The 27,411-nt window shown below is 38.0% G+C and overlaps 1 protein-coding gene across 2 annotated transcripts in view; it reads right to left on the reverse strand.

Moving 5' to 3' along the window:
- Positions 1-9,721: 9,721 nt before the first annotated feature.
- The window catches only part of LOC101859819 (solute carrier family 41 member 1), a 40,271-nt gene continuing 22,581 nt past the window's right edge, over positions 9,722-27,411 (reverse strand). The window contains exons 3-12 of one of the 2 annotated variants that reach the window (XM_005109470.3): positions 25,560-25,703; positions 24,534-24,641; positions 23,042-23,113; positions 21,678-21,822; positions 20,607-20,753; positions 18,627-18,774; positions 17,714-17,787; positions 15,094-15,231; positions 11,415-11,563; positions 9,722-10,255 (exon numbers count right to left, since the gene is read on the reverse strand). In XM_005109470.3, coding sequence (XP_005109527.1) covers positions 10,070-10,255; positions 11,415-11,563; positions 15,094-15,231; positions 17,714-17,787; positions 18,627-18,774; positions 20,607-20,753; positions 21,678-21,822; positions 23,042-23,113; positions 24,534-24,641; positions 25,560-25,703 — 1,311 coding nt within the window. In that variant the 3' untranslated portion in view covers positions 9,722-10,069. The remainder of the gene's footprint in view (positions 10,256-11,414; positions 11,564-15,093; positions 15,232-17,713; positions 17,788-18,626; positions 18,775-20,606; positions 20,754-21,677; positions 21,823-23,041; positions 23,114-24,533; positions 24,642-25,559; positions 25,704-27,411) is intronic. The other variant, XM_005109472.3, reaches the window with a different exon arrangement.

Below are 27,411 nucleotides of genomic sequence, written 5' to 3' on the forward strand. Positions count from 1 at the left end.
TAGAGAGAGAGAGAGAGAGAGAGAGAGAGAGAGAGAGAGAGAGAGAGAGAGAGAGAGAGAGGCGGGGTATCATTTCTCCAACTCCAACATTGAAATATTTCATGTTAGGCAATTTTTAACCGTGCAAATTTTGACCAAAACAGCCTGTGTGCAGGCAGCGAAGTTATCGCATCTTATCTCATGTGACTCCAGTTATAAAACTGTGAATAAGAGGTTTCAAATGTTATATTGTCAAAGTTAAGATGGCACAAATTCAGTCTTGTACACACTTCAAAAGCTCTATGATGACTCCTAACACAAGTAAAGGAAGAAAGAAAGTCAGAAGTCAACAAAATAATAACACACAATATCAACAGAAAGATTATAGACATGTTTTAATTTCAAGGAATTATGGGTAACCACCAATCTAGCTTGATGCATCAATAAAAACATATCATGCACCAAAATACATACCATGTACCAATATTTTATACATCAATGCTTCAACAAAATACATTTGGTGCAACATGCACTAGACAAATCGTAAGGCACAACAATGTTGCAATAGTGATTCAATGGGAATTACTGCAATTAAGAACAGCCATGTGCGTATGACTTTTCTCAAAGTAATATGATTAAGTATTAATATTCACAAATTTTCAAAATACATGTACATTCACTTCCCAAAATCAGCAGACAAAAAAATCCTAAGTACGGTAAACAATTCAACTCTTAAAGTTTATCCTATTGCAAAGAGCAAGAGTTCATGAAAACAGACAGTAAACAGCAACATTGTAAGACGAATGCAAAGGAAAGCAGCAAATAATGTCAGATATTCAGCCAAGTATGATTTCATTGCACAAATAAAGTCAAAAAATCTTAACAACTATTACTACACAAACATATAATTCAGGGGACGGTTCCAGTTTTTGGTAAAGCTCTCGTCTCTTAGTGATTATTTTTAAGAAGTTTAATTTAAGAAAGCGTTTTACTGTTATTGCAACACAATTAGGTCGATTAGTGCCAAAGATTAGAGGTGTTACTAGAGAGTAAAAAAACCCAAAAGAAGTAGAAGAAAGAAGGACATGTTTGATAAAAAAGAAGGAGCAAACCATACCAGAGCACTCACGAACCACCCGCAAATTTTTAGCAAATAAGATAAGTCAACACATAATCTCAGAAATGTAACACATCCTTAAGAAATATTTCTTTCCATTCTATTTAGTCCAGTTGAGCACTATTCTAACCCTATCAGACTGAGAGGATAAATACCTGTATAAGTACATTAACCCACAGCTAACATTGTAAAGAAGGAAGACAAAACACAACACCTAACTTACCAATGCTCTGCACTTGATACATTTTGATTTTCGATTTTTGATAATTACGGAATGTAAAACTGTTACCAGGGACACTTGACAATAACATCAAGACTTTGGGGGAGAATACACTGCTTACTTAAACAACCGTAAGTGTAGAAAACTAATACACAAATTTAGGTACTCCAATTTTGTTTTCTAATTTTTGCTGAACTTTTCAGCCATTCAAGAGATGGACAATGGAAGTCCAGTCAGGACACTTGGGAAAAAGTGGAAAAATCTTCTAAATGAAAACAAGGTAAAGCCTCGGACTGAAACCTCAAACTTTCTCCCACAGGGCTGGTTTGTAATCAGCTGTGAGGCCACGGGGAACAACTCAAGCCTATGCTACATCTATTGATGAACGACAAAGGGATACAGAAATTAAGGAAAAGTTAATAAAGATTCAAAACTATGTGGGTCATTGAGTGAGTGAAGAGAGGCACATCAACACAATAATGCTTATTCGTGCAGGGTAAAGGTAAGACAGACAGAAAACAAAAAAAGGAAAAAGTAAAGAAGATAAATCTAAGAGTACCACCCTCCAACTACCAACTCAAAACTGTGTTTTAGTTTTAGTAAAGTTTTACGGCACTCGCAACTGTATTAGGTCACATGAGCACCAAAGGGGGGATGCTAAAAGAGAACTCCAAACGGGGAATCAGGCTTACTCTGCTCACCTCTCTAGCCTCAAAGTCTGCTTCAACTATCAAGGCACCCCGGAAATAGAAGTTTACAAGAGAGTAACAAACATACAAAAGAAGTAGAGGAAAATGACAATAGTAAGGATGAGGAAAGAAAAGGCGCAGTTCCCCCATGTTGTTTCGGCACAGTATGAGCATGACATTGACAAATCAGCCAATTTACAATTCTACTGTGCATAGGAAAATGCTAATATCCCCCCATTGGGAAAGGCCTAAAGACGACTTCAGTCGGTGGGAGGGACAAAACTCTGTGAAAGTAAAATAAAAAGTGATAACAAATATGAATACATGTATAACTGGGGATTGTTTGAATGAGAACCACATCAAAAACAACAATGGATATTTAAAGCTGGGGAAAAGTAAGAAAGACAGACAGACACAACAGAGGGAAGTCGCCCTCCAATCATCAGCTATTTTGACCAACTGGTATTTCCTGAAGGACAACATTAAGTATTGTACAAATCAAAATTTCAGGGAAAGAACCGTTAGTCGTGAGTTAGTAGAGAGAGATAGATTTTGGGCACACTAACCTGGGTTGCATATTTTTGTTTCAACAATAGTGCTATCCCTTTCTATTCAAAGCAAACTATGAAAAACCCCCCACATATTGAGGAAGTTCAATGTGAGCACATATTACAATCCTGCTAAAGATATGAAGCAACACTTACTATCTTCCTATTTTCATTAATCATTATGACACCAATACAACAATTTTGATACTACTTGTTTTAACTTAGCAGTTAACCGTATAAATGGCTGGTTGTGAGACTCCAACAAAGCCATTTTGTAATTTGGTGTTTGGCGGAGTCTTGCAGTGGCTGGTTCAAAAGTTATTTTAATTTAGAAAACAAAGGGTCCCTTTCGAAATAACTTTCATTTTTGGTGACACCCTCTAAAATCAATTTGAATGAGGAAGACACTTGGGATTGACAAGTGAAAAAAAGGCCAGCAGGGCTGACAGAACTGAAAGGGAGTCTGTTCTGGGTAGAAATATTGCCAGAGTAAGTGAGCACTCATGGAAAACGTAAGAAGGGAAACGTAAGAAGGGAAGACCAAAGATGACATGGAGGCGAGCGGTACAAGCCGAAATTGAAAAAGCGGGGACATCATGGAAACAGATAGAAAAGGATGCTCAGGACAGGCTTCGCTGGAGTAATGCTGTTGATGGCCTGTGCTCCACTGGGAGTTAAAAAGGGCAAGAGAGAGAGAAGTGAGCACTGTCATAGAAAACAAAGAACCTCCCTCAACGAAATGTTCTACTCTTGCAACAAGGATGAAAATTTAACCCCCCAAAAAAGACTTCTTCGCAGACACTTGACGTACCTCACTAACAGAGGGGAAAAAAGCAAAGTTTTACAGCAAGTCCATATTGTAACAAAAGTGCTGAAGATAAGAGGTATTACTAGGAAGAAACATAAAAAGAAATGGAGTGAGATTATAAGGATGATAGATGGTTAATGGGAAAGAAGGAGCAAACCACACCAAGCAACTGCCAACTACCAACCACCCACAAACAAGATAAACATTGTGTTTCAAAGGCCACAGACAAAAATCCTTTTGAAGGAAAGTTACTGGTACCAACAACAGAAGTCATGGAAAAGAGAGTACACAAAAAGCAGGAAATATGTCGTTCTTTTTACAAGCTATAACTGGAAAACAACAGCACACTAAAATCACAGAATGTTGGGGAAAGGTAAAATGGCAGACCAGAAGAACAGAAGAATAAGAAGATGAACTGCGAGAGGGCTTCTTCTGTACTTCAGCCACCCAACGCAGAGTTATCTTCTTATTTTTCTGCTTTCCCGTGCTAGATCCCAGGACCAAAGGTTCTTCACTTCAACACACAGTACAACTGATTTATATTTTTATGTACATGAATCATTTAAAAAACAACAAACTTTATGCTCCCAGGCCCTTTGGCTGAAATATTCAGTTTTGAAGATACTCAACTTGCTCCTACTATATTCTAACTGATAAAAATCTGTCCATTTTGACAAGAGAGCAATTTGGAATTTCCAGAAAGACTAAATGAGAACAGTCCAGATAAAACGACCACCCAGTACCTTTAGTTTTGATGGTTAATTAATTTTGCAACAGAAAATAACAAATTTGAAAGAAAAACTGTATCAAATCACCAAGACATAGATCTATCTGAAAAATGTTGGGTACAAAGAGACACATCACAAAGGAAAACACTGGAAATATGATATGGGACTGTATGATAAATACCTGAAAAACAATCAAACAAGTAAGTATTCTGTGTAGGCAGGGGAATAGAAATAAAAAATAAGTCTTCATCATTTCTAAAGGAATGTTAATCTGGACACCCCCACCCACTTTGCCTTTTGCCAAACAGAAAAAGAAATTGCCCCAATTAGCATTCTTTTCAGAGCAAGGAAGAATGAGCAATAATGCATACCTGCATAAGTTTGAGTTTAAGTAAAGAGGAGCAAATCAACACAATAACGGTCATATTATAGCGCAACGAAGAATTAAGCAACACAGTAGACAGAAACAACAGAGGGAAAGAAAGGAAGTACATGTAGAGACCTACCAGTTGTGCCCTCCAACCACCCACATACCTGCATAAGAAAATGCAAAAAAAATATTGTCTGATTGCATCATCTAAGAAACAGTGGAGCTGTGTCATCAGGCAGGGACATTATAAAGGTTTATACAAGAAGTTCAATATCAACACAAAATGTGTGTATACACATTTCAGGACAAAGTAAATTTCAGTATCAGTAAGTAGGATCTTATTTCGACTGATCAAACGATATATATATCATTGTTGCCACTATAATTAATTTAATTAGTGACCGGTGCTCCTTTTGACTTTGCTTGACAAAGTAAATAAAAATATTTGAATTACTGGGGGTTTTTTTTAGTGTGAAAGTGATGATATGTATTTAGTAGATAAAATTAAGTTCATGACTGCCTAAGTAAATAACCTTTGGTATATAGCTCACTCATGAAACCAACCTCGTGTCTACATCAGAGTCAACAAAGCTCTACATGCTCAATAACCGTGATTTTTGTCACTGATAAAAAAGGGTGATAGAACCACATGAGAACATGATCATGTAGACTGGCTGAGGCTGATTCGAATTGTAAATATTGCAAGGAGTCTGTATTTCATGTGCTCTATTGGAATCGTAGAGATACAAACCCTAAACCATTTTTAAAAACTGATTTAATGGGGAAGCGAGTCTTTCACCTGCTTGAAGCTAGCTGAAAGGCTTATTTTCTAGTTTCTTGACCCAAAAAATTCCTCAGATAGCCACATATATCTTAACCTCCAAGTGCCAAAGGCCAATTACATCAGCTGTAAGTTTTGTTTCGTTGGCGACACTTGAAGGGTTAAGTCTCCTAGCCTCGATCATTACATGAATGAAACTTAACATGTTGAGCACATCAGCATCAGCACCAAAAAAGCAGGAAGAATAATTAATCAAAATGTCAAAGTACATCTTCGCGTATAGGACAAAAATTTTTAACCTTAAAATCAGGGCTTCAAAACAGCTCTGAATGTTGTCCATGAGATTTTAAAAAAACCCAACTAGACAACAACCCCCCCCCCCCCATCTCACTCTCTCTTTCTCTCTCTCTCTCTCTCTCTCTCCCCCGCCCTCAGTGCCCACCAAGGGAACAAACTCAGAAACTGTGAGACTTGTATGATGGGGGTGATGCAGTTCAGTTGAATGATGAAACCGGAGACCTTTTTTAATAGTGCTTGCCATGAAAAATTCTTATGTCTTATCCAGTGAACATTGTGGGGTGTAGCAGCACAACTATCCTACCTCTGCTTTTTCAAATTTAACAAGGAGAACAAAAAACTGATTTTCCCCCATATATCCATCAACAATACCTGGAATTTCAATTTAATGTGAACTTTTACAAAATAATTGCATGACTTTGAGAGGTTTTTAAAGGGCATGCACACCTTCACAATGCCCTGGAATATGTAAAAAAGCGATTTTTGCGAAAAACTGAGTTACAATACTTAAGCCACAATATGATTTATACCCAAATTTTGGCTGTCAAGTCTACTTGTGTCTTACCCGGGCATGTGTGCCATATATGCTATGATGGTATTCTACAGATGACCATTTCTCTGAGCTGGCTAGTGCATACATAGGAAATTCAAACTCTCATACCATTCTGTCGGTACACTTAACAGCAAATTTTAATGCCCATTCTATATTTTATGAACACAACAGGCGAAAAAAAATAATTTCTTAAACCCAAAAAAGTGAAGGAATCATCAGACAACAGATTCATCTTAAAGAATAGTTTACTGAAGGAAAGAGATACAACAGAAAAACAACCTGGAGCAAAAGTAGACCCAGCAGTATAATAAGAGTCCCCAGCAGGAGAAACATACAGTAATTAAGTCATCTTATCTGACTTTGTCATATCATCAGAGTGGTTCACTGTTGGAGAATGCAGCTCACAAAAATCAGCGAGCATCAATTACCAGACCAAAACAAAATTGAAGATAAAAAGTCATGGTGACAGAAAGGCAAGAGAAATCCAGCATCCAATCCTTTGAAACAAAATGATGCTTGAAGGAACGAAAAGAAGAAAAATAATGGACTGGAAGAGAAAGAAGAGTCAAGAAAGATTATCTCCCATGAAAAACAAAGGACATAAAATGACAAATAAACTTCTCTCATTCCTCAGGGAAACACAGACAGAAGTTAAGTACTCATACAAATATGTCTCTGATACCAGCTTTTGGAAAACTGCTCCAAAGTCTGACACTTACAAGTGAGAGTCAAAATAAAAAGAGTAAAACAACCGTTCATTCAAAAGGTTTACACCAAGCTGTCACAATTCACATGACATGGGGGGGGAGGGAGAGTGTTGTTGGCTGATGCAACAACATAACCTGATCTGCAAAAGTGGATGGAATGAAAGCCCATTGTCTATTCTTCTAAAGGATGAAGTGAAGATTTAAGAAATTTCTCTTAATAGCTATAAGTCAGGAGGTTTTTACACTTTAAAGAAAACCTCAAAACAAGTTAGTGTACTTAGTGAATCCAGTAAAAATGATATTTCTTTGATTTTACTTTACGAGGAACAGCTCAAAACATTAACAGAATTATGATTAAAATTCACACCATTTCAGTGAAAAACTCTTACTAAAACTAAAACAGATATTAGACAATAAACCATTCACATATGAACAAAATAAAGTACTGCTATAATAAAATTAAAGTATAAATAACAACAGTCCAAAAGGTTGCATGCAACACAAGACAAAGTAAACTCAACGCACTGCATGTAATTCAAATCCCAGATGAGAATGCTGGGGGAAAAAAAGTCTTTAAAATTGTTGAAAATTTAAAGAATACGTGACAAACACAGTAAACTCAACCAGAATTTTTTTTTTAACCCCAAAAAAACGAACAGTAAAAATATCGAAAGTAATCTCAATGTAATGTTAGCAGCAACAGTTCACTCATGAAACAGATGCATCATTAAATTAGTCTGCAGTAACTGGTTTTATAACAAAACAAATTATAGTTTTGAAGCAAACATTGACATCTACATAAAACACATGAACACTGGTGTGATCTGGGTCTGCTTTTCAGTCTCACAAAATATTCACTCTGAAAAAGATTTTCACACACCAGGAAAGTAAGAAAATTATTGCAGTTACAGAGTCCATGCCTAAAAGTCTCTTGTAATGTAAGCAACAAATTTTTTCACAAACCCTCCCTCATCCACTATTAAAAAGCTGTAAATCCACTTCACACCAAACAAAACAAAAATGAACTGAGTAAAAAGGACTTACTAAAACAATAAAACATCAAAAGCAAATGCAAGAAAAACTATAGGTCAGGAACCTGACAGAGTAGAGCATTATTCATTTTATTTTCAAACCAAATAAAAGTAGTCGTCCAGTTAAAGGAAATAAGAATCAAGTGCTGACTACATGTAAAACAAATTGAGAGCAAACCTATTTTAGAGCAATAAAAGAAATTATTTGGAGCACAACAATGTACAACCCTGAAATTGAACAACAGCATTAATTAAAAAGAAAAGAAAGCATGTCTATGGCCACACCCTCAATATCATTGCAAATGCATCACAGAGCTCACTTCAAATGTCAGAAACCAAGTTTTAGAAGAAAAAAACCTTCTTTCTTATGGATTCAACTACTTTAGAAATAGATGAGAGGAAACAGAACATTTTCTCACATTAATCATTGGTGATAAGAAGACATAAGCCTAGGGAACTTAACTTCCATTTATACATTCTTTCTCATGAACTGGCAACAACATGCTTGTGTGTACATACAACACAGGTAATCAAAAAAAGGACAACATGTTTATGTTTCTCTCAAAGAGTTCACATCCACTAAAGTCGTGACTAGACAGGTCCATCGTGGAAAAGTAGTACAATACTACATGTTAAGAAGTTTCATGGACTTAAAACATTTGGCAAACCTCGAGGACCACACGAAAATTGTATCAGACAAATGTCCTCACTCAGTATACACTTTGTGAGTGTTAACAAACTCACTATGCATAATAAATAATAATAAACATCATTTGCATAGTGCAACTCCCACTCAACAGCAAGCTCAATGTAATTTACATCTGTATTATTACCCCAGCAGACTTGACGGCAATTTCAAACAATCTGAACATCCTAGGAAGCATACACTTCAAGCTGCCTTATCAAAGGCTTAAAACGCAAACATACTGACAAGATCTTTAGCTGCCTATGGTCAGGCATTCATTCACAACTGGGTGAAGTGACGAAAATTGATGTAAAGTGCCTTTCCCCATGAACCCAATGTCGGACCGAGTTGAGCCTCCAACCGTGCGAACCTGCAACCTCACAATTACTTTGAATTACCAGTCTAATAGCCTAAACATACAGTCTTTGGGACACCTGAATAGACATAAAGGTCTCGAACATCAAGGCAAAATTGAAGGCAAAGGAGGCAGGGGTAGGCCCAGAGCAACCTACTTAGGGAACCTAAACAAACAGGTAATGGGGAAAGATCAGGGAAATGTTACTTTTTTAAGAGCATCCGAGCAAAGGAATGAACGGAGAACCATGATCGCCGATGTCTGCCGCAGATCTGGTACTGGATGAATGAAAGCCTAACCATTGGACTACCACATTCTTTTACTATTCTTTACAAATGGAAGTAACGTCAAACCTGCTCAAGTCAGTTTACAAAGTTTGTAAAGGTGAAAAGTACATTTGGCATTCATGAAAACTTCATGACTAGAATCAAAGATGTGAAACTGCTGGGATTGTTCCCAAAGCAGACCTACAACTATTTTCTAACCTGCAATTGTTATGACTACTAGAGGGCTTCTGTTCAAACTTCCTGTGAAAATCTCTTCCTTTAGCCAATAAAAGGCATCATGCAGAAATGATTATGTACCGCACATTGAAAAAAAATAAAATAAAATACTTAAAAGCTAACAGGTAAACTCCTCAAGTTGCCAAAATACAACAGATAACTAATATTATGGTGAGATGCAAATGTCCAATCAAATACATACTTTATGCATTATAATTCATTCACAGTAAATAGCAATAGTCATAAGACAAATGATAAAACAAATTTGTAACTTTATTATAGGAAATTTAGAATCCATTACAAGGAAACATATCAGTGCCAACCCCATCAGAAGTTTAAATTTACCCCCCCCTTGTGACAAGTTTACTCCCCAATTGAAAACCCAGGAAACATGTGCCTTTGTAAATACATGTTGAGCCACGTTTTGGCACAAAATGAGCAAAAAGGGCCAAAGTAAGCCATGACATGATTAAAGGTCTAAGAGTCTCTGAAAAAAGCACAGCAACGTGACATGTGAGTCAATCACACGACTAATTTCTTTCGACAAGAGTGGTGCCATCAAAACAAAATGGACCAAAATGTTCAAAGACCATTCTCCCTTGATTTACCATCTTTGGCAACACTTTCATCATCTATACTTACACAGACAGACACACACACCCACACAAAGACACACAGACATATGTCTACAGTTTGGCCTAGTCTCCCACATCAGCATCACGGTCCCCGAGTAAGTAGAGCAGATGGAAGGCCACGGCGAGGAAACCTGTACCCAGCAGGTCACCCAGTGCCGTCAAATAGGGGATGGCCACGTTGTCCGGGTCCGAACCCGTGACCCAGATCAGAGGAACCAGCCAGGTGGCAATGTAGATCAGCAATATCACCTGAAACATACGGAAAAGGTAAAGTTCAAAACACTGACAAATACACAGATTCAAGTCAATCTAGGAAAACTTTTAAGGGGAAGTTCTAATTTAAATAATTTTTGAAGTTTTATGCACCCATCGACACTTTCCAGGTTATTTAGGAGGCAGGCGGCTTCACCCCTACCTGTGGGAGTTTATTGCTTGTCGAACCTGTAACTGTCACAGTTCACAAAATCATAAGGAGACACGAGTCACAAGGACTGAAGTGTCAAACAAAAGCGGGCAATGCTTTAAGATCCCGCTGTAATTCTGTTTTCATAAAACAGAATTTTCTCTACACAAAAATAACCCCTAAGATCGCACTGTGAAGGATAACATTCGACTAAGATCCCACATTTCAGATCATAATTCACAGAACAAAACCCGAGCAGGCACAGCAAATCAACCAAAGACTAAAAATTTGTGACCATTGTACTGCTCGTTGCGTCACACATCATCCGCTAGTGAATATGATCACATCTCATTTGTAAATCTCGATGAAACGGTACAAATGTTCGCCCCAAATAGGTCACACCTCGGTGTGAACTCGTTGATATGTTTGTTTTCCCCAAGCATTGCACTCATACCTGAGCTCTTCAGGGAACTGACATCACAAGTCGGGTAGGTTGGGCCTACAAGTCCACATCAGTTCATTTCACAGTAAGGGGAGACCTTTTATCAATTGTGGGACTGACTATTAGTCACCGTGGTGTATCCCCTCGGTGAGTGAGCTAAGATCTCGTTCACCCATTTCCCATGCTCCCAAGCATCCGGATCTTAAACAGAGACTACTGCACTATACTGAACAGTCTCTGTTATATTAGCAAAATAAAAAACATTCCTACAATTTCTTCTCTTCTCCACTTCCTCACATTATAGTATAAAACACTGACTGACAATTTAGTAAGTTGCAAATGGAAGCATCATCAAGTACTTGATAAAACCTTGTCTCCTTTCCTTTTTAAACCACAAAAAATACTCTTGGAAAACTGGATACTGGGGGCGGGGCTAAATTTAAAACTGTTCTCTGAAAAACACTTGCACCGAGAAATTTTCAATATTTGTCTTAAAATATAATTTTTTAAGTAACATCTCCAGTGACTTTATCCCTATATCTAGCAACAGGTTCTGCACTTACCTGCAGAAGAGCAGCAGTGAGGTAGAAGACATTGAAGAGCAGACTCATAGAAGTGTGGCCAGCCTTCATGTAGTAGATTGTGTAGACAAACAGCAGATGACCAGGGATGGTCAGCAAAGTTAACACCCTGGACGCTCGTGAGTGAACACCTGTGACAAGATTGAATAAAACAAAAAATATTTAAGATCATTCCACTCAGTGAGTTAGGAATCCACAGGGTAAAAGATCAAAGGGAAGGCCAGGAGGAACCTGGGGGGGAAAAACACAGAGAACGATGCACAAAAAAGTGGAAAGACATGGAATAATGTTAAGAAGCTAGCCCAAGATAGAGTTAAGTGGAAAACATTCATTGGTGGCCTAACTTACCCTGGTCCAAGGTGAGAAAGGAAATGATGATGTTGACCAGTCAGTGAGAATACTTCAACAGCCCTATACATGAACCTTTTTTTACAGTAAACTATATCTGTTGCGTTGTACTATTTTCCAACAAGTTAAAAAGAAAGAGAATAAATTATAAGTAAACCTAAAACCTATGTGTAAAAATTTACAGTACATTTATTATTTATTTCTTCGTATAGAATATGACACAATGCTCACTTGTCTCTAAAACCAGAGTAGCAGATGTTATATAAGGTTTCTGCAGTGACACAAGCTTGAAAATAGTTCTAATAGACAGCTATGGCAAGATACCAAAAGACACTATATTTAAAAAAACCCATTGATTTCATATTTTCTTCACTTTATATAATGAGCACAAAGTAAAGGCATGGAGTATGATGGAGGGTAAAGATTAAATAGCAAATCAAAATAAAAAGCAGAGAACCTGGAGTTGGAAGGACTTTAAAGAGCAAGGCCATATCATATCCAGAACAAAAGAAAAAAACAACTGTGGAAGAAAAGAAAGGACTAGCTATAGGTACCACAAACCCCCGCCTCTGCGCAGTTGAAAGCGTGTAGGAAGCTCGAAATTTGGTCATTTTTAATCAACCATAACTCTTCTAATTTGACACCAATCTTCACCCCGTTTCAAACTAAGTCAGTTCAACTATTGTTTTTAGCTAAAATCAAACTATTGAGGACGGCATGAAACGAGATATTGTATAGTAAGCTATCTAAAAGGGTCACCGAAATGCACGGGAATGCGTTTTTCGCGTCATTTTTCATGCCGGCCGCGGCGACAAAAATTTAGGGTGCCTCATAAAAAGCCTTCGCGCTACGCGGATATAACTGCTATCGTCATGAAACAAAAAGTGCAAGAACGAGCTTTGAATAGGCTTTCACCCGGTACCAAGCGCTTGTTGCTAAAGTTAATTGTTGACCCAGAAATATCGGAGTTTTGGAACCTATTTTTAGAATGGAAATCTCCAAGTCTGACCAATGATTGGTAGAAAGAACCCTGGTCTACTCAAAAGTAGAACATGTCAAGGGAATCGTGTGGAAAAATGACAACGATTGGTCTGGCAGCCGTTTAGCGCCGCTTGTTTTTGTAAACACACATGCTGGTCCCATCTCTGGCGACGCGCTTGATTCAGTAATGGCGAAGAATTCTTTACGTGCACTACTACCTATTTTCGATTACGCTCTATTCACGTACATAAGTGCATATTAAGGGCTGCATTGTGCTTCCAATAATGGATAGGGATATTCAGGAAATGTGCGGTAAGTTGATTTTGTTAATTAGATTGTTATAGTGTTACATAGTTCTTCATAAAGTCATCAACCTTTGCCTGACCTAGATCTAGCTAGGGCTTGAATCCGAGATCGCAAACATGCGAACGGGTGGTCTCATTCAGAGCATCGTGTAATTAATTCAGTACCCAGTATTGTTGTAAATCTGGTTTGGATAGAAAGATAAGAAGCTTAAATTTCTTGAAAATATGGTGAAATCTAAATCAATTTGTTTTTAGTCATTAAAATTGGTGTTTTTTTCTGGTCACGTGACCATTTCATTCTATCGATGATTCCGTAATGGTGACCTCTTTTTAAAGATCATAACAAGCTCGATGAACTCGTCTGTGAAGGGGGTGCAGCTGGCATTTGTTCATTGATGAATGAATATATTCTCTTGAATATCGCGAATATCTGACAAAGTCTTTGATTCATTTAATTGTTTTCTTTTAGCCAATATATCTATTTAGACTCATGAAACAAGTACCGACACCAATTGAATTATTTTTTTATACAACTTTTAGAGGCTGGTTTACTGCTGAAAATGGACTCTCCTACTCGAGAGCTTCATTCATAATAATTCGTGATTATCAAATAAGTCGGTACCTTTAGAATTGCTAGATCTATTCCTGAACAGACCCAATTTTTTAAGATTAATGAGCCATGGGGAATTTGAGCTTTGTTGCAGATCTAACTTGTGTCTCCTCCACCCTCTCCCCAATTGTCCTGGCCTTAATTTGATTTGAAAATGGGCTCTGCCCGTGCTGGAGCTTCTGCACAATTTTTATATTTTTGGAAAAAAATCATCGTCATGAAACGAAAATGGGCTCTGCCCGGGCGGGAGCTTCTGCCCGATTTTTTATATTTTTGAAAAAAAATTGTTTGGAGATTCTTTCCAATTAAAAAAAAAGTAATTAGAATTGAGGAGTTTTTGTGTGTGTTTGTGTATCTGATCTGTCATTGTTGAATATTTACTTTATTAATGCCTCATTTTATCTCAGATTTGATTGCAGAAATGGATTCCTGGCCCAAAAACACATAGAAATGGAGCTTTAGGGCGTCTTTCTTGTTGTTCTATAGAAGTTATAGATGATTTTGTTGAAATTTTGCCGAACAATTTATTTTTTCTCTTATCTAACCTCATATCATTGTAATGCTTCATGTTATCACAGAAATGATAACAGAAATGGATTCCTGGTCCAAAAGTACATTGGCATGGAAAGTTTCAGACATTTACCATGATTTTTGGTGATTTTATTCTGAAAAGTGTTTAGGCCATGTGTACCGTGTTGTGATTTTCTGTTTATAACGCAAAATTGGCAGTTTTCCCGTTTTTGTGGTTCCATAACTGATTAAATTGAAGTGCCAGAACTCTGAAAAAAATTGGGCTATGAATTTGCACTACTGTGAATATGTTCTGTAAGTTTCATTTCTTTTCAGCAATAACTTTCCATTTTATTGATATCTGAAATCAGTCTTTTTAGCATTTTTGAATTAACATTATGCATCAAGGAGTAATTTTTTTCCAATTTTAAGTCTCTGTATTGGCTTAATTTAAACTCTGATTGTCCTCATCTTGGTATTTTGCATAGTTTATACTGGCACCTGTTGAAACAAATGATAATACACACTTTATGTACCTGAATATATTTTCTGTGAACTCACAAAATCGCACTTTTTAACGTGATTTTAACGTTGCCAAAAATTTAGGACGTCCACAAATTTCAAACGCCTGTCATTTTTTTATTTATTGTCCTATTTCTATAATTCAAACACCAAAGTTCATGGTTTGCATAGTTCTTTATGATGCAACAAACATAAGTTTGATCAAAGCACTTTGAAATTTGGGTTTGTGGTACCTACTAGCTAGCTGGACATGACTGGCATTGTATCAGTCAAAAACATTTAAAGCTGAAAACTGATTTCAATAAACCCAACAAATAATAAAATAATGTCAGCAAGACAGTACTAGGGAAAGAAACCATCTTCACTGAACATAGTACTCTCTTACCAGTCCCAAAGAAGACTTTAAATGGGTTGAGACATCCATGGAGTTTCTTATCGCGGACTTTAGAACCAGGTCGACCTTTCAGATGTAACGTAGTACTAAGTCTGCTAGCATGAACGGCTACTAAGTTACCACCCACACCTGAAAAGAGGAAATAAAACACAAAAAAACAATTAGAATATATGGTTTTAAAGTTTTAGTCAGAACTTGACTGCACTTAAAACAAATAGGTCAAAAAAGGTGCTACTAGAGAGTAACATACAAAAAAAAGAAGTGATATGGAAAAGACAATATATACAAAAGGTATAAAAATAGAAGAGAAACAACATTTATGTAAAATAATAAAACAAATTCACTGTAAAAAAAAACTAGAAAATTTGCAAAATGATTTCAAAACATGAAAGATGTGAGGGTATATACATGTGCGTACTTTACTTTGTCACACGTCATTAGAAAGGAGATAACTATTTTTTTAATAAGATGAGAAGGGGTTAATTTTACATGAATGAGTCATAGAAGTCCTCATCAAAAACAACGCTAGAAATTTTAAAGAGTAGCTTTGAGGTTATACTTTGCTCAAAGTCAAACAGTGTACAAATGCGAAACAGCTGCCATCCTTTACTGTTTTGTTACACTCATGCACACTTCCCAGATTGGTAAAATAGAACTAGAAAATTCACAAAATGATTTCACTTTGCTTACGAAAAATGTGAGGGTATGTAAATGCACGGAGCCTTCCTTCCTTTACTGTGTCAATGTACTCAGGCGAACTACACATCACTAGAAAGGACACAAGTTGACCAAAATTTAGGTATACAGAGTCCAGTGTGATTGGATTTGTTTTCATGAACGGGTCGAAGAAGCCTTCCGCAATGTAGGCTGTGACAGCAAATGTTCTCTTGCAACCTTTGTTGTTACCTAAGATGACTTTGGTCAAAAAACGTCTTCAAAAAAATATTTATAGGGTCAAATAAACACAAAGTCATGAAAACATAGGCAGACAAATGGCTAAAGAGTAATTTTTAAATTTTTGTTAAATTGTTTTAAAAAAATATTTTTGACCTATAATGCCCTGTATCTCAATTCGAGCAAATGCATCCTCCGGTACCTTTCTCCAGACATGCACACAAATTTAATACCAGGCAAGCAGCAACTTTGACCACATATAAAAAGAGCCTGAAGACTCATCTTTTTATCAGCTATTTTGTGATTTCTGACATACTATCCTGTCCAAGAACCAAGTCTTTGAGTCCTCAATATAACCTATTTTAGCAATGCCAATGAAAATTTAATTTTTTTACTTTTTTATTTGGTACCTAAGAAAGAATTTTCAATTCTAAGAATTATGCTTCTTGAATTTTAAGAATCGGTTTATAAATAAAAAAGTTATGGGGTTGTAAAGGTCGGCAAAATATGGATGACCCACATATAGGAAAATACTCCTAAAAAGTGGACGACAAAGTAGCAGATTCTGTAAGAAAATCGACGATATCTCGGTAACTAATCGGAGTGTTAGAGAGAAACTTGGCTACCCGATGTGTTTTTGGGTGCAGAAATCATTTCTGCAGTCAGATTTACTACCCATTCCGTAGTTATTTTGTTATAATTAAAATTTTGGTGTACATATTACGATTTTGCGAAAAAGGGGTGTCGGGATGAGTCCATTTTATTTATAGCATCGTATCACAACTTGGGATCTTTAAGAATATATGTAGGCAGCGTGACTAAATAATTGCAAAGCTTTTAATGATGACTTTAGACCATGCAAACCGTAAAAGATAAGTTAATTTCATCTAGCATGCCGAACAATTAAAAATTCTTTTCCCCCGTTGAGACGCCTCGGAATACCCCCATTTCGATGTTACAGGGGAACGGAGAGAAAAACAACCGGATGCGCGCGCCCGCCATTGCCCTATTTCAAGTGACCAATGAAAGGGCCCGGAATAGTCATGCGGGGATTTGTAGGTCACATACATTTGCCGCGAGAGTGAGGGGAAAATGGCCGGTCTCCGTGAGAAGCCGCTTTGGATAGGGGGGTAGTCGTAGATTTACGATCGGGTCTAAACAACTACTTGACACAGAACGTTCAAATTTGAACACACTATAGAGGATAGATAGGTCTATTACCATCTCGGTGTTGAAATTCAAACTCCTTATAGTTTTCGGTGTACCCGATACGAAAGTGTTCCCGACACCAAAAGTATAGGTTAATTTATGTGTACGAACTTCAACGTTCACATATCATTAGTTTGCCCTATTTTCTGATTGGTTGCCGAGTTTCATTCGGATTGGTTCGGAAATAGAGCAGACCGAGGTTGACAAAGTTAGTCACCTACGCTTCGGCCGGGTCCGCAAAATCACCCGCAAACGGGGACCAAATTTTCGTCGTGCGGGAAAGCCCGATTGGCATTGCTACCTATTTTGAGTCTCAAAGGGAGTCTGATTTCAACAAAATAAAACAAATTGTTACTTTCAAATTTCTTACACACAGGCTTTCACTGTACAGCTGAACTGTTCACACATTGAAAGTTGAAAGAGTGGAATTTATTACAACAAAATTTCATCGTCAATACAAACAAAATTCAAAATATAATATGCGGTCCTCACAGAACCATGGTCTTACCATTTATTACTGGTTGGAACACTGCTATTCCGTCATAGTTTGCGACTGTGTAGTCTAATATCAAACCACCTACGCTGTAAAATAAAAAAATAATAAACTCACTTTATTTTCAACTTGAAATAAAAATACACAGCTGCAACCTAAAAAAAAAAAACCCTCTAAAACAAACCCATCCCCCCCTCAAAATTAATTTTTTTTTTGCAAAAGTAAAACATAAAAATATACACAACATAAATCCTAGCACAAACAAATATCAGCAAACAGGAACAACAACAAATCTTTAAACATAAATAAGCACATTTGGCCTCTTTGAACAATGCTGTACTTCTGACACTTGGTCTTTTTATCACACTCGATACAGTCACACCTGCTCTAATTGCTATCTGCTATCTGTAAAAGACAATCACCTTAGCTTTACAAACAGCCACTCCCCATTTACCCATTGTGTTATTTTTTAAACATTATAACGACACTGTGTAAGATGTCTACTTGTCTAAGTTGGCCACTTTTCTCATCGACAATGAGTGACCGTCTTAAACAATTTCCACTGTATTTAAACATTTCTCTAGCATTTATGGTACGTCTCATTACTACATTAAAATAATCTGAAAGCTTGCACTGGTACAGGATCAATAAATCGATGCACGTCTCTGCATACGACAAAACCATTCTTAATTGTCCTAGTTATAGCCCTTAAATGGTGACACAGAATCCCCCCCACCCCCTACAAAGTCTCTATTTTTCCACTTTTTCACATGAGCAGTTCATAAATAAAGTCCTTTTAGACATTAAAGCCAAGAGCATAGTTAACACAGAACACTCCTGATTAAGCTTTCCCAACTAAATATTCGGCCCAAAGACTCTGCATCGAAAGGTTCCGGGGTAATTCAGGAAAACAAAAAAAATTTCTCACCTGGATATGAACATTGCACTGAGGACAGGAACCCAGCCACTGTAAATGACGTCGTTGGTGTACTTGTTCTTCACACAAATCACCACCCACAACGGTAACAGCAGCAGGAAAAACGCAATGATTGTCGGTGCTAACCAGTGTTCTTTACCTGGGGAGACACCAAAACAATGTCATCACGACCTTTAAGATGGAAGCAGACCCCAAAACTAAAATTGGACCCCCTGGAAATAACATGTTAAGTCATAGAGCCTACATTCAAGTAAGGATATGCACTATAACAGTACATTCTCTCACAATGATCAATTAATTTTCTTTAGTTCAATCACATCATCATAATCATTATCATCATTATTATTATCATGGATCTATGTGACGGATATGCATGCAAATATATCTTTATATATAAGAGACAACATGAGCCTATCCCAAGGTAAGAAGTAATATGGTATAGTTAGTCCCTTGTCTTCACAATGCTTATATACTCATAATGTGATGAGCGTATCGCTGTGTATTGTGCTATGATATAATGAATATTTGCTTATGTGTTAGTGTTATTCTAAAGAACATATGAATGCATGTTCATCCACTTGTCTTTTATGTTGAGATGAAGGTACTGTAAAAGTGCCTAGAGCTGTATTGTAGGGGACAAAACACTAAAGAAATTATTTGCATTATAATATCATTATTGGAAATCATAGAGCTAAGCACTTCTCTCACTTAACACATCATTTTCAACACAAATGTGTCATGTAGGGGGCTCTCGTGGCCTAGAGGTTAAGGTGTTGGCCTCTCATTCAAAGGTCCCGGGTTCGAATCCGGGTAGCGACCGACAAATTTTCTTCTCTAAAATTGTCTCCTTTCACCTCCTTTCCTGCTCTCTAGCAATGTTCTGTCGTCTGCTTTCGTCTCCTCTTTCTGCCCCCACCCTCTCACCTCCTTTGCCCCCTCCTCTGGGCTCCTGACTCTTTCTGCAGCCTTTCTACTGTTACTCCTTGGCTCCTCCTTACTGCTGTCTTTCTGCCACACCCCTGATCTTCTGGTAGGAAAGATCTACACCTAGCCTTCTCGGACAAGGGCGAAAAATCTCAAAGGGCCCGTGTGCAAGTTGCGCACGTTAAAGATCCCTTGGTGGTCTAAAATCGATAAGAGTAGGCTTCGGCCGCCACCCGGGCAAAATTCGAAATTTCCTACCAACTGAAAATATTAGGTGTGTCCCACGCGCTCATATGACCTATGCAGTTGCGAGCGTCGTAAAACACTTTACAAAAACAAACAAAACAAAATGTGTCATGTGCTACATGAATTTTATTTTTAAATGTAGGTAATTTCCAACCCCATGCCATATACACAATTTAGACCTATTAGGAAGTGGGCTTATGACTCTTCCTGTCAGGGCCAACTTGGGCCCAGACGGATACTTCAGCCTAGCAGAATGACCAAGATACTCTATAAAATCCTCCCCACACAAGAATCGAACTCATGTCTTCTTCATACAACAGCAGAGCACATAACCATTATGTCCCAGTGAACCCTCCCCAGACCCTACTTCATCCAGACACAAGAGTGCAAGATTATAAGCGGACATCTTATACATGTACATATGTAGAAGTCTAGCTTAGAAGACAACAAGGGTAATAAGACCCTCTGCACACTTGGAAAAATTTCCCCTCGTCACATGACTGTAAAGTATGACTTCACTTGGTAGTGAAGAGAGATGAATGGGCAAAACTTGCCTCATTTGCATACTCGTAGCCATGCAACAAGCAAAAATAAGCTTTTAGCATGACTTAACAAATGCACACTGCTTCAATTAGCAACTGAGCAAAGCTCATAACAAGCACTAGTTTCATACTATATGCTAAAAGAATGTCAAATATAGCGGTAGAAAAAGTCTCCTCTTTTACAGAAATAATATAGACAAACAAATGTGATAATGGCAGACTCATAAATATTCTCTACAGACAGACATGTATAACATACCTATAGCCTCGAATAGTAGATTGCCCACCCATGCTAAGAGTGAGAGGGTGACTAAATCTCCTAAACTGGCAGCGATGGGCGTGGCGACGTTGTCCGGGTTGATTTTGAAATATCTGGACAACAAGATCACAATGACCATCACCACACCTGTGGAATAAATATCCAGAAAAAAATATTTGTCTACGGCTGAGTCAAAAAATGTGTTTAACCCTTAAAACCCTATACCACTGGTAACCGCTGACGCCGTATTTTCCTATACCGCTGGTAACCGCTGGTCGACTTTATCATTTAATTCCCAATGCTAGAAACAGGGGACGTAACTCCAGATGACTCTGTCACGAGCAGAAAGTACCGATAATGTCATGAGAGCAGTTCTACACCGAAAATTAGGAAATTTTGCGAGTTTTTAAGAAAAATTAGTCACTTTTCGCTGCCAGGCCCTTCAGGCCGCAAAATTTTTTACATTTTTGATCCTAACCAGACCCCAATAATGATCTCCCAGTCGGATATATCGATAATATGACCGTTGAAGACTATTGCAATGTTCCGCATAACATCGATGATGATCTTGATGATAGTGGAATTGGCAGGGGATCACCACTAAAGCTAACAGAGGCTAGATCTACGACTGGGATACTTTGACTGAAGTAGAGTCGGGGATCACACACAAGACTTAACTCATAGAGTTGGTCCTAAAAACCAGTGTTTTGACCTTTTCCCCTTTTGTTCACACTGTGCATTCATATATAAATAACATTTTCAAACTTCAGTAAAATCTAACAACAATTAAAGACGCAGTAAACAAAATAATGAACCAACCTAATTTTTTCTAGTATCTCAATTTTAATTCAGGATTCTAGGGAGGTATGAAAAAAAAGAATTCAGGGTTTTAAGGGTTAACCAAACAATAATAGTGCTGTTATTTGCGATAAAAATTAAGAATGGAAGACAGCGAGAAAAATGGTGAACAAGCAGATCTAGGTAATAAAAAGGTAATTTGCAATGTCACTGCTGAAAAAGAAGCGATAATTCATTGACTTTAACGCCCTGATAAAGAAATATGTGACTTACCAAGGAGGAAGCTGGCTATAGAAGCTGTAAACAAACTGCTAGCACAGAGCAGGAGTCCGTGTTCCGTGTTCCACTTGCCCTCTGGGATCCAGCCCATGATCATGGCAGTGAGCGAGGAGAGGAAGCCCACCACAATAGCCTGAGCCTGGAGGCCACACAAGAGAGAGCATACAAGATCTTGTCAGTTTGTTTGTGTTTGAGAGCTTAATCAACTGCTTGCACCGAATGCTTCCCGAGAAGCTGAGAATGCTTCCGAGTGCTCCTAATTCAGATTTTAGATTTAATATGAGTTTTACAGCACTTGCAACACAAATGTGTTATATAAGTGCCCAAAATTAGAGTTGTTACTTAAAAGTAACATGCAAAAAAACAAAAAGAGAAGCAATAATGACGATGGATGATTGACAGGAAAGAAGCAGCAAACCACACCACAGTGCCTACCGACCACCTACAGTTATACAACGCATAGAGCACAGAGTAGAGAATGGATATGTGCTATAAATATCTGGACAACAAAATCACAACGACCATCACCACACCTGTGGAATACATTTCCAGAAAAAATATTTGTTTATGGCTGAGTAAAAAAAAATGTGTTTAACCAAACAATAATAGTGCTGCTATTTGCGATAAAAATTAAGAATGGAAGACAGCGAGAAAGATGGTGAACAAGCAGATCTAGGCAATAAAAGTTAGTTTGCAATGTCATTGCAATTAGTACATTGTCATTATTATTACAATACAATTTGACTAAGACCAAAAGGAATGATTATGGTGTTGTGGAGACGGTGCTAATTTAACACTGAGTACTACAAGCAATTGTGGTTTACCTCGATTGGTGTCATGGTATGTTTCTTCTGACTTTCTCAAGCTATATCATTAGGAAAGAAAACTGTATGAAAGCCTTGAGAATCTAAAGCAGACTGCACGGCACAGTTTGTGTGCACCACTGGACTGACTGGCTGTCATCGAGAACGAAGACAAAGCAAAGTCAAATTTGAACTACTTTATCTGTTATTCATTGATCTGATTTGAACAAGAACACATTTCATATACGATTTCATGGACCCAAGGTAAACATATAAAACCTGCACCAATTTGTACTTTTCCCCAAGCTGTCACAGATGAGCACAATAAGCTCTTCTAAACTTTATTGCTATGTAGGAGAGATATAAGTTTGATAGGAAAGAAGGAGCAATCCACATTAGAGCACCCGCCAATAGTCACGCATGCTGAGCCATGTTTGGGGTATAGAAAAGTTAAAGTAGTTGCTATCTGGTGCGAGCTCAGGTTCATCAGGTAAACCACCTTCAACACTTCTGTTGTGACAAATTCCATGTCTAAATGACCTAGGGGTATCATACCTGAACTAAAGCTAAGTTCCCTCCAACCATCTTGAGCAGTTCTTTTCGTGAATCCATATTTCCTAGATTTGCCTGAAATTGAAAATTGTAACAATACAACCATCAGTACCATGTGAATAACATTACAACCAAATTCTTGAATACCTTCATCACCCTAATAGAACAATCAAACCTGTCCAATAAGACCATGCATTGTCAAGGAGAATCGTGGTCATCTTAGTCAGGTAGTCCTCTTGGACGTGTCATTATAATATAGAAAAAACAAAAAACAAAGGGGAAAGTGGGAAGTTCACGTTTTTACAGCTGATTGTAATGGACAGGTTCAACAATTAATTCATTCATCTGTGACAGACATCGGCGATCATGGTTCTCCATTCATTCCTTTGCTCGGATGCTCTCATAAAGCTACGTTTCCCAGATGTTTCTCTGTTACTCATTTGTTTAGGTTCCCCAAGTAGATAGTACTGGGCCTACCCTTGCCTCATTTGCCTTCAATTTTGCCAGTGAGAGAAAGATGTTCAAGACCCTTATGTCTATTCAGGTGTCCCAAAAACTACATTTGTCGTTTCCTGATTGTTTTTAACATTGAGCGTCCCATGTGGGCTTCATCAAGCACTACCTCATTTGATTTCGTTTCCTTCCACGATACTCCTAGCAGTCCCCTAAGAAACAATACTTCATTTAAATTCCATCCAAAACATTACATGCCACACTTGAAATATAAAGAGATTCGAACTTGAAATCAAAATGTATCAAATACTATTCGTTATCTTTAAAGGAAACCTTCACAACTGCAACTGTTTCATGCAGCTAACAAGAAAACAAGCATTTCAGTTAAGAGAAGATTAATTTTCAAACACTGCCAGTATCTTATTCTGTTTTCATATGAAATGGATCGCTGTCTCAATACTAGTTTAATATAAAGCACTTTATCACTGGGGGAGTCGAGAGATTCTGCCTCAACAGATGTTTCTTGATCTCAGATAGAAATCCACAACAGTTTTCTACTGTCCACTTGTCCCAAAAACTGACACAAACAACAACTCTAGAGAAAAAAATTGAGTAAAATTATTTAGTTTAATTTAACACCCCTTACAACACTGTGAGGTTATTTAAAAGGTGCGACCTCCTAATCTAAAGTCCATCTTCAATAGAATCAAGCCAAATAAGAAAAGTTTGTATAAAGTGCCTTTCCCACACTAAGTCTCAAACCCCTGAACCCACAATCTCAGTATTACTCGTCTGGTAGCCAAATCACTATACTTCTGAGGCCAAACAATCTCTGTCTCAAAAAACTCCCGACAAAACAAAACCAACAACAAGTAAGTTGAAGTAGAGAAAATAACGGTCATGTAGTGCTGAGAGGAAGCAAGACAGATAGACAGAAAACAAAAGAGGAAAAGAAAAGCAAAAAACCTACCAGTGACACCCACCAACCACCTGCGCAACAAGTAAGAGCTTTAGTTACAATTTAACCAAAGTCTCAACCAACCTGTGTGGACAATCTTGAAGCTAAAGTCATCTCCAGGTTGCCTTTCAATCCCAACAGCGCTGGTACAAGGATAAATATTTCTCCAACCTTCATGAACACATCCCAATGCTGTGGAGGAAAGTCATCAATGCAAAATGAATAATAAAAACCTCATGTGCCAAGTATGATTATCCTTTGAAAACTTCTTTATGAAAGAAAGACCAAAATCATGGCTGTAAGTTGTAAAGCATGTGCTTGGTGCACTTCGAATTCCATTGACTTACATAAATGAAATGCAGTTGGCAATTTTAATTTTTTAAATAATTACATAAAACCATAAGTAAAAATTACACTAAATCATAAGTTAAAAATACCTGTTTCAAAGTTGGTACCAAATTGCTTTCATGTGTTAAGTTTTAACTTGAACAATAATATTGTTCTTATGCACAGGCTTAAAATTATACTAGTGAAAGTATCAATTGTACCTAAAAATCCTGGTTTGAACTGAGTGTAAATTAGAGTAGAGAACAGGAACCACAACTAACAACCAGGCACTACCTGATCATGTTGACATATAAGATAAACTATGTAATTTTTGAGACAACTGGATTAATTAGAATTAGGAAAGACTATGGAAAGAATAAATTTCTTTGGTTACAACTCTATTTCACATTGAGTTAAACAAATTTTCAAACAATGGGAAAATTCATATATTTGTCTTATCCACGAGATAAAATAGCTTACAAGGATGTTTTTCTCACTTAAATTTTCTTTTTTTCTAGTTTGAGTGAAGAGATCCACATCAGCATCTTTATATCAGTTATTTAGCCCTGGATAGAAATGAAAGAGGGAAAGTAACAGAGTATCAGTGGAACCTTCCAACCATCCACTGTCGAAGAGAAAACTTGGTCATCTTAGACAGGTGATCCTCTTAGACAGTGTCATAATATTTTTTAAAAACACAAGGATTGAAGTGGAAAGTGGTCATTTGTATTTACTTTTGTCTAAGACGGATAGTTCTTAGAGCAGGATCGACTGTATACTTACTTGTACAATGTCTAAGACCATTCCAGCTCCAACAGTACCGTAGCCAGCGATGATGAAGGGCAGAGAGACCTGGGAGACGATGCTGAGCGAGGTCTCGTCACTCTTTATTGACTGGATCAGCGAGTTCACATCGAGACCATCAAACTGTGGAAGACCGAACACAACTTGGGTACACAAAGCAAACCAAACATGTGTGCAGCCCCTCGATCTTCTTTACAAGTGAACACACTCTTTACATGTAGTTTGGTCTGGAGATACACGGCACGACACTAAAGGTAGTTTGGGCAAAAAGAGGTAATTGTATATATAGCTCGTCAGTCAATGTCTGACAATGACCAATACATCCACAGAAGAGAATATTTTTCCACCGAAATAGAAGAATTCGAAAAATTAAAGGTTACGATGACTTGTGGCTTCTGCTGTGGCCAATGAGACCAATTCTGGCAGAGAAAAGTTTGCCACATTTTGAACATTTCCAGGCTCCACTTCCACTTTTGGATGTGCGCAGCTTGCAGGCTTCTCTCTTGGTTTCAGCATTTCTTATTCGTGAAGCTTCATATGATTTGCCGCCCACTGTGACTGCTGCTCTCCAGCTGGGTATGTCAGGAGCAAGGCTCTCCCCTGTCGAAGGATTTATGTTGAAGTCCTTCAGGTCAGGGGAAATCCCTAATACTGGTAACATGTAACCCAGTACTAAATGTTGCATGGACTGGTGTTCAACCATGACATCAGGGGAGCGCATACCTCGTTGGTATCAGCGGCCAGGGCGAAAGAGGCTCACTGAGTCTAAACTGTCACATGCTAGAGGATTTTCTGTGCACCACCTAAGTGGCTCTTGCTGTTCTCCATGGTAGCGGTGTGCACTTTATGATGTACGTCATATGTAACAAGTGAAGATCTAAGCAGATAATTGTACAGATTTAATAATGCCCCTTTCTTCACACTGAAGTTACCTTGGAGGCTGGACAGACCACACAATTTAACGTCCATCCCTTATAGGACTGAGCCAAGAAAGTGGAGAGTCATGAAAACTCCACCAACCATAGTTCAAGAATGCACAACTGGGGATTCAAACCAGGTCACCTGCACCATGGCCCTGCATGTTACTGGCTGAGCTGACAGCGCACCGAATGTCTTTTTGAGGGGGGGGGGGGAGAAGGCAACTTGGTCGTGAAAATGGTGAAATGGTATAGGTGTAACGCCCCTATCAACATTATTGAGTTATTTAAGAGGCGGGGGCTTCCGAGTTTAACGTCCATCTCCGAAACACAAAGGACCGAGCCAAGTCGGAAATTCGTGTAAAGTGTCTTTCCCAAGGACACAACGTCGGGCGGAGCTGGGGCTCGAACCCTCGAACCCGTAATCTCTCAATTACGAGTCCGATAGCCTAACCACTAGGCTACCGACGCCACCCAACATGGTGGTTGATATAACACACAGAAAAGAAAGAAGAATGACCCTCCATTGTTGCACCATGGACAGGTCGTATGTGCAAAGAAAGAAAAAAAAAAGCTCTGAAGTCATTTTATTTATAACTTCAGACACAACTAAACCTTCTTCCCGTTGCCCACACCATCAATAATGACAGATCTTTTCATGAGAACTGGACAATTTATTGCAGGTCCACTGTTAAATAGCTACAATTATCCCACTTGATGAATCTGGGCCGACGGAAAGGAGAGGGAAGAGGTTGAGTGACGAGTACGTTGAGGACAAGAGCGCAGGGTCAGAGAAATATCCCATAGACAGAGGTCATCAAAACAATTGCGCAGACTACTTCGTGTGAGCGTGTGTGTGTGTGTGTGTGTGTGTGTGTGTGTGTGTGTGTGTGTGTGTGCGTGTGCGTGCGTGC

Source organism: Aplysia californica, unplaced genomic scaffold (genome assembly GCF_000002075.1).
Source record: "Aplysia californica isolate F4 #8 unplaced genomic scaffold, AplCal3.0 scaffold00782, whole genome shotgun sequence".
NCBI classification, from domain to species: domain Eukaryota; kingdom Metazoa; phylum Mollusca; class Gastropoda; order Aplysiida; family Aplysiidae; genus Aplysia; species Aplysia californica.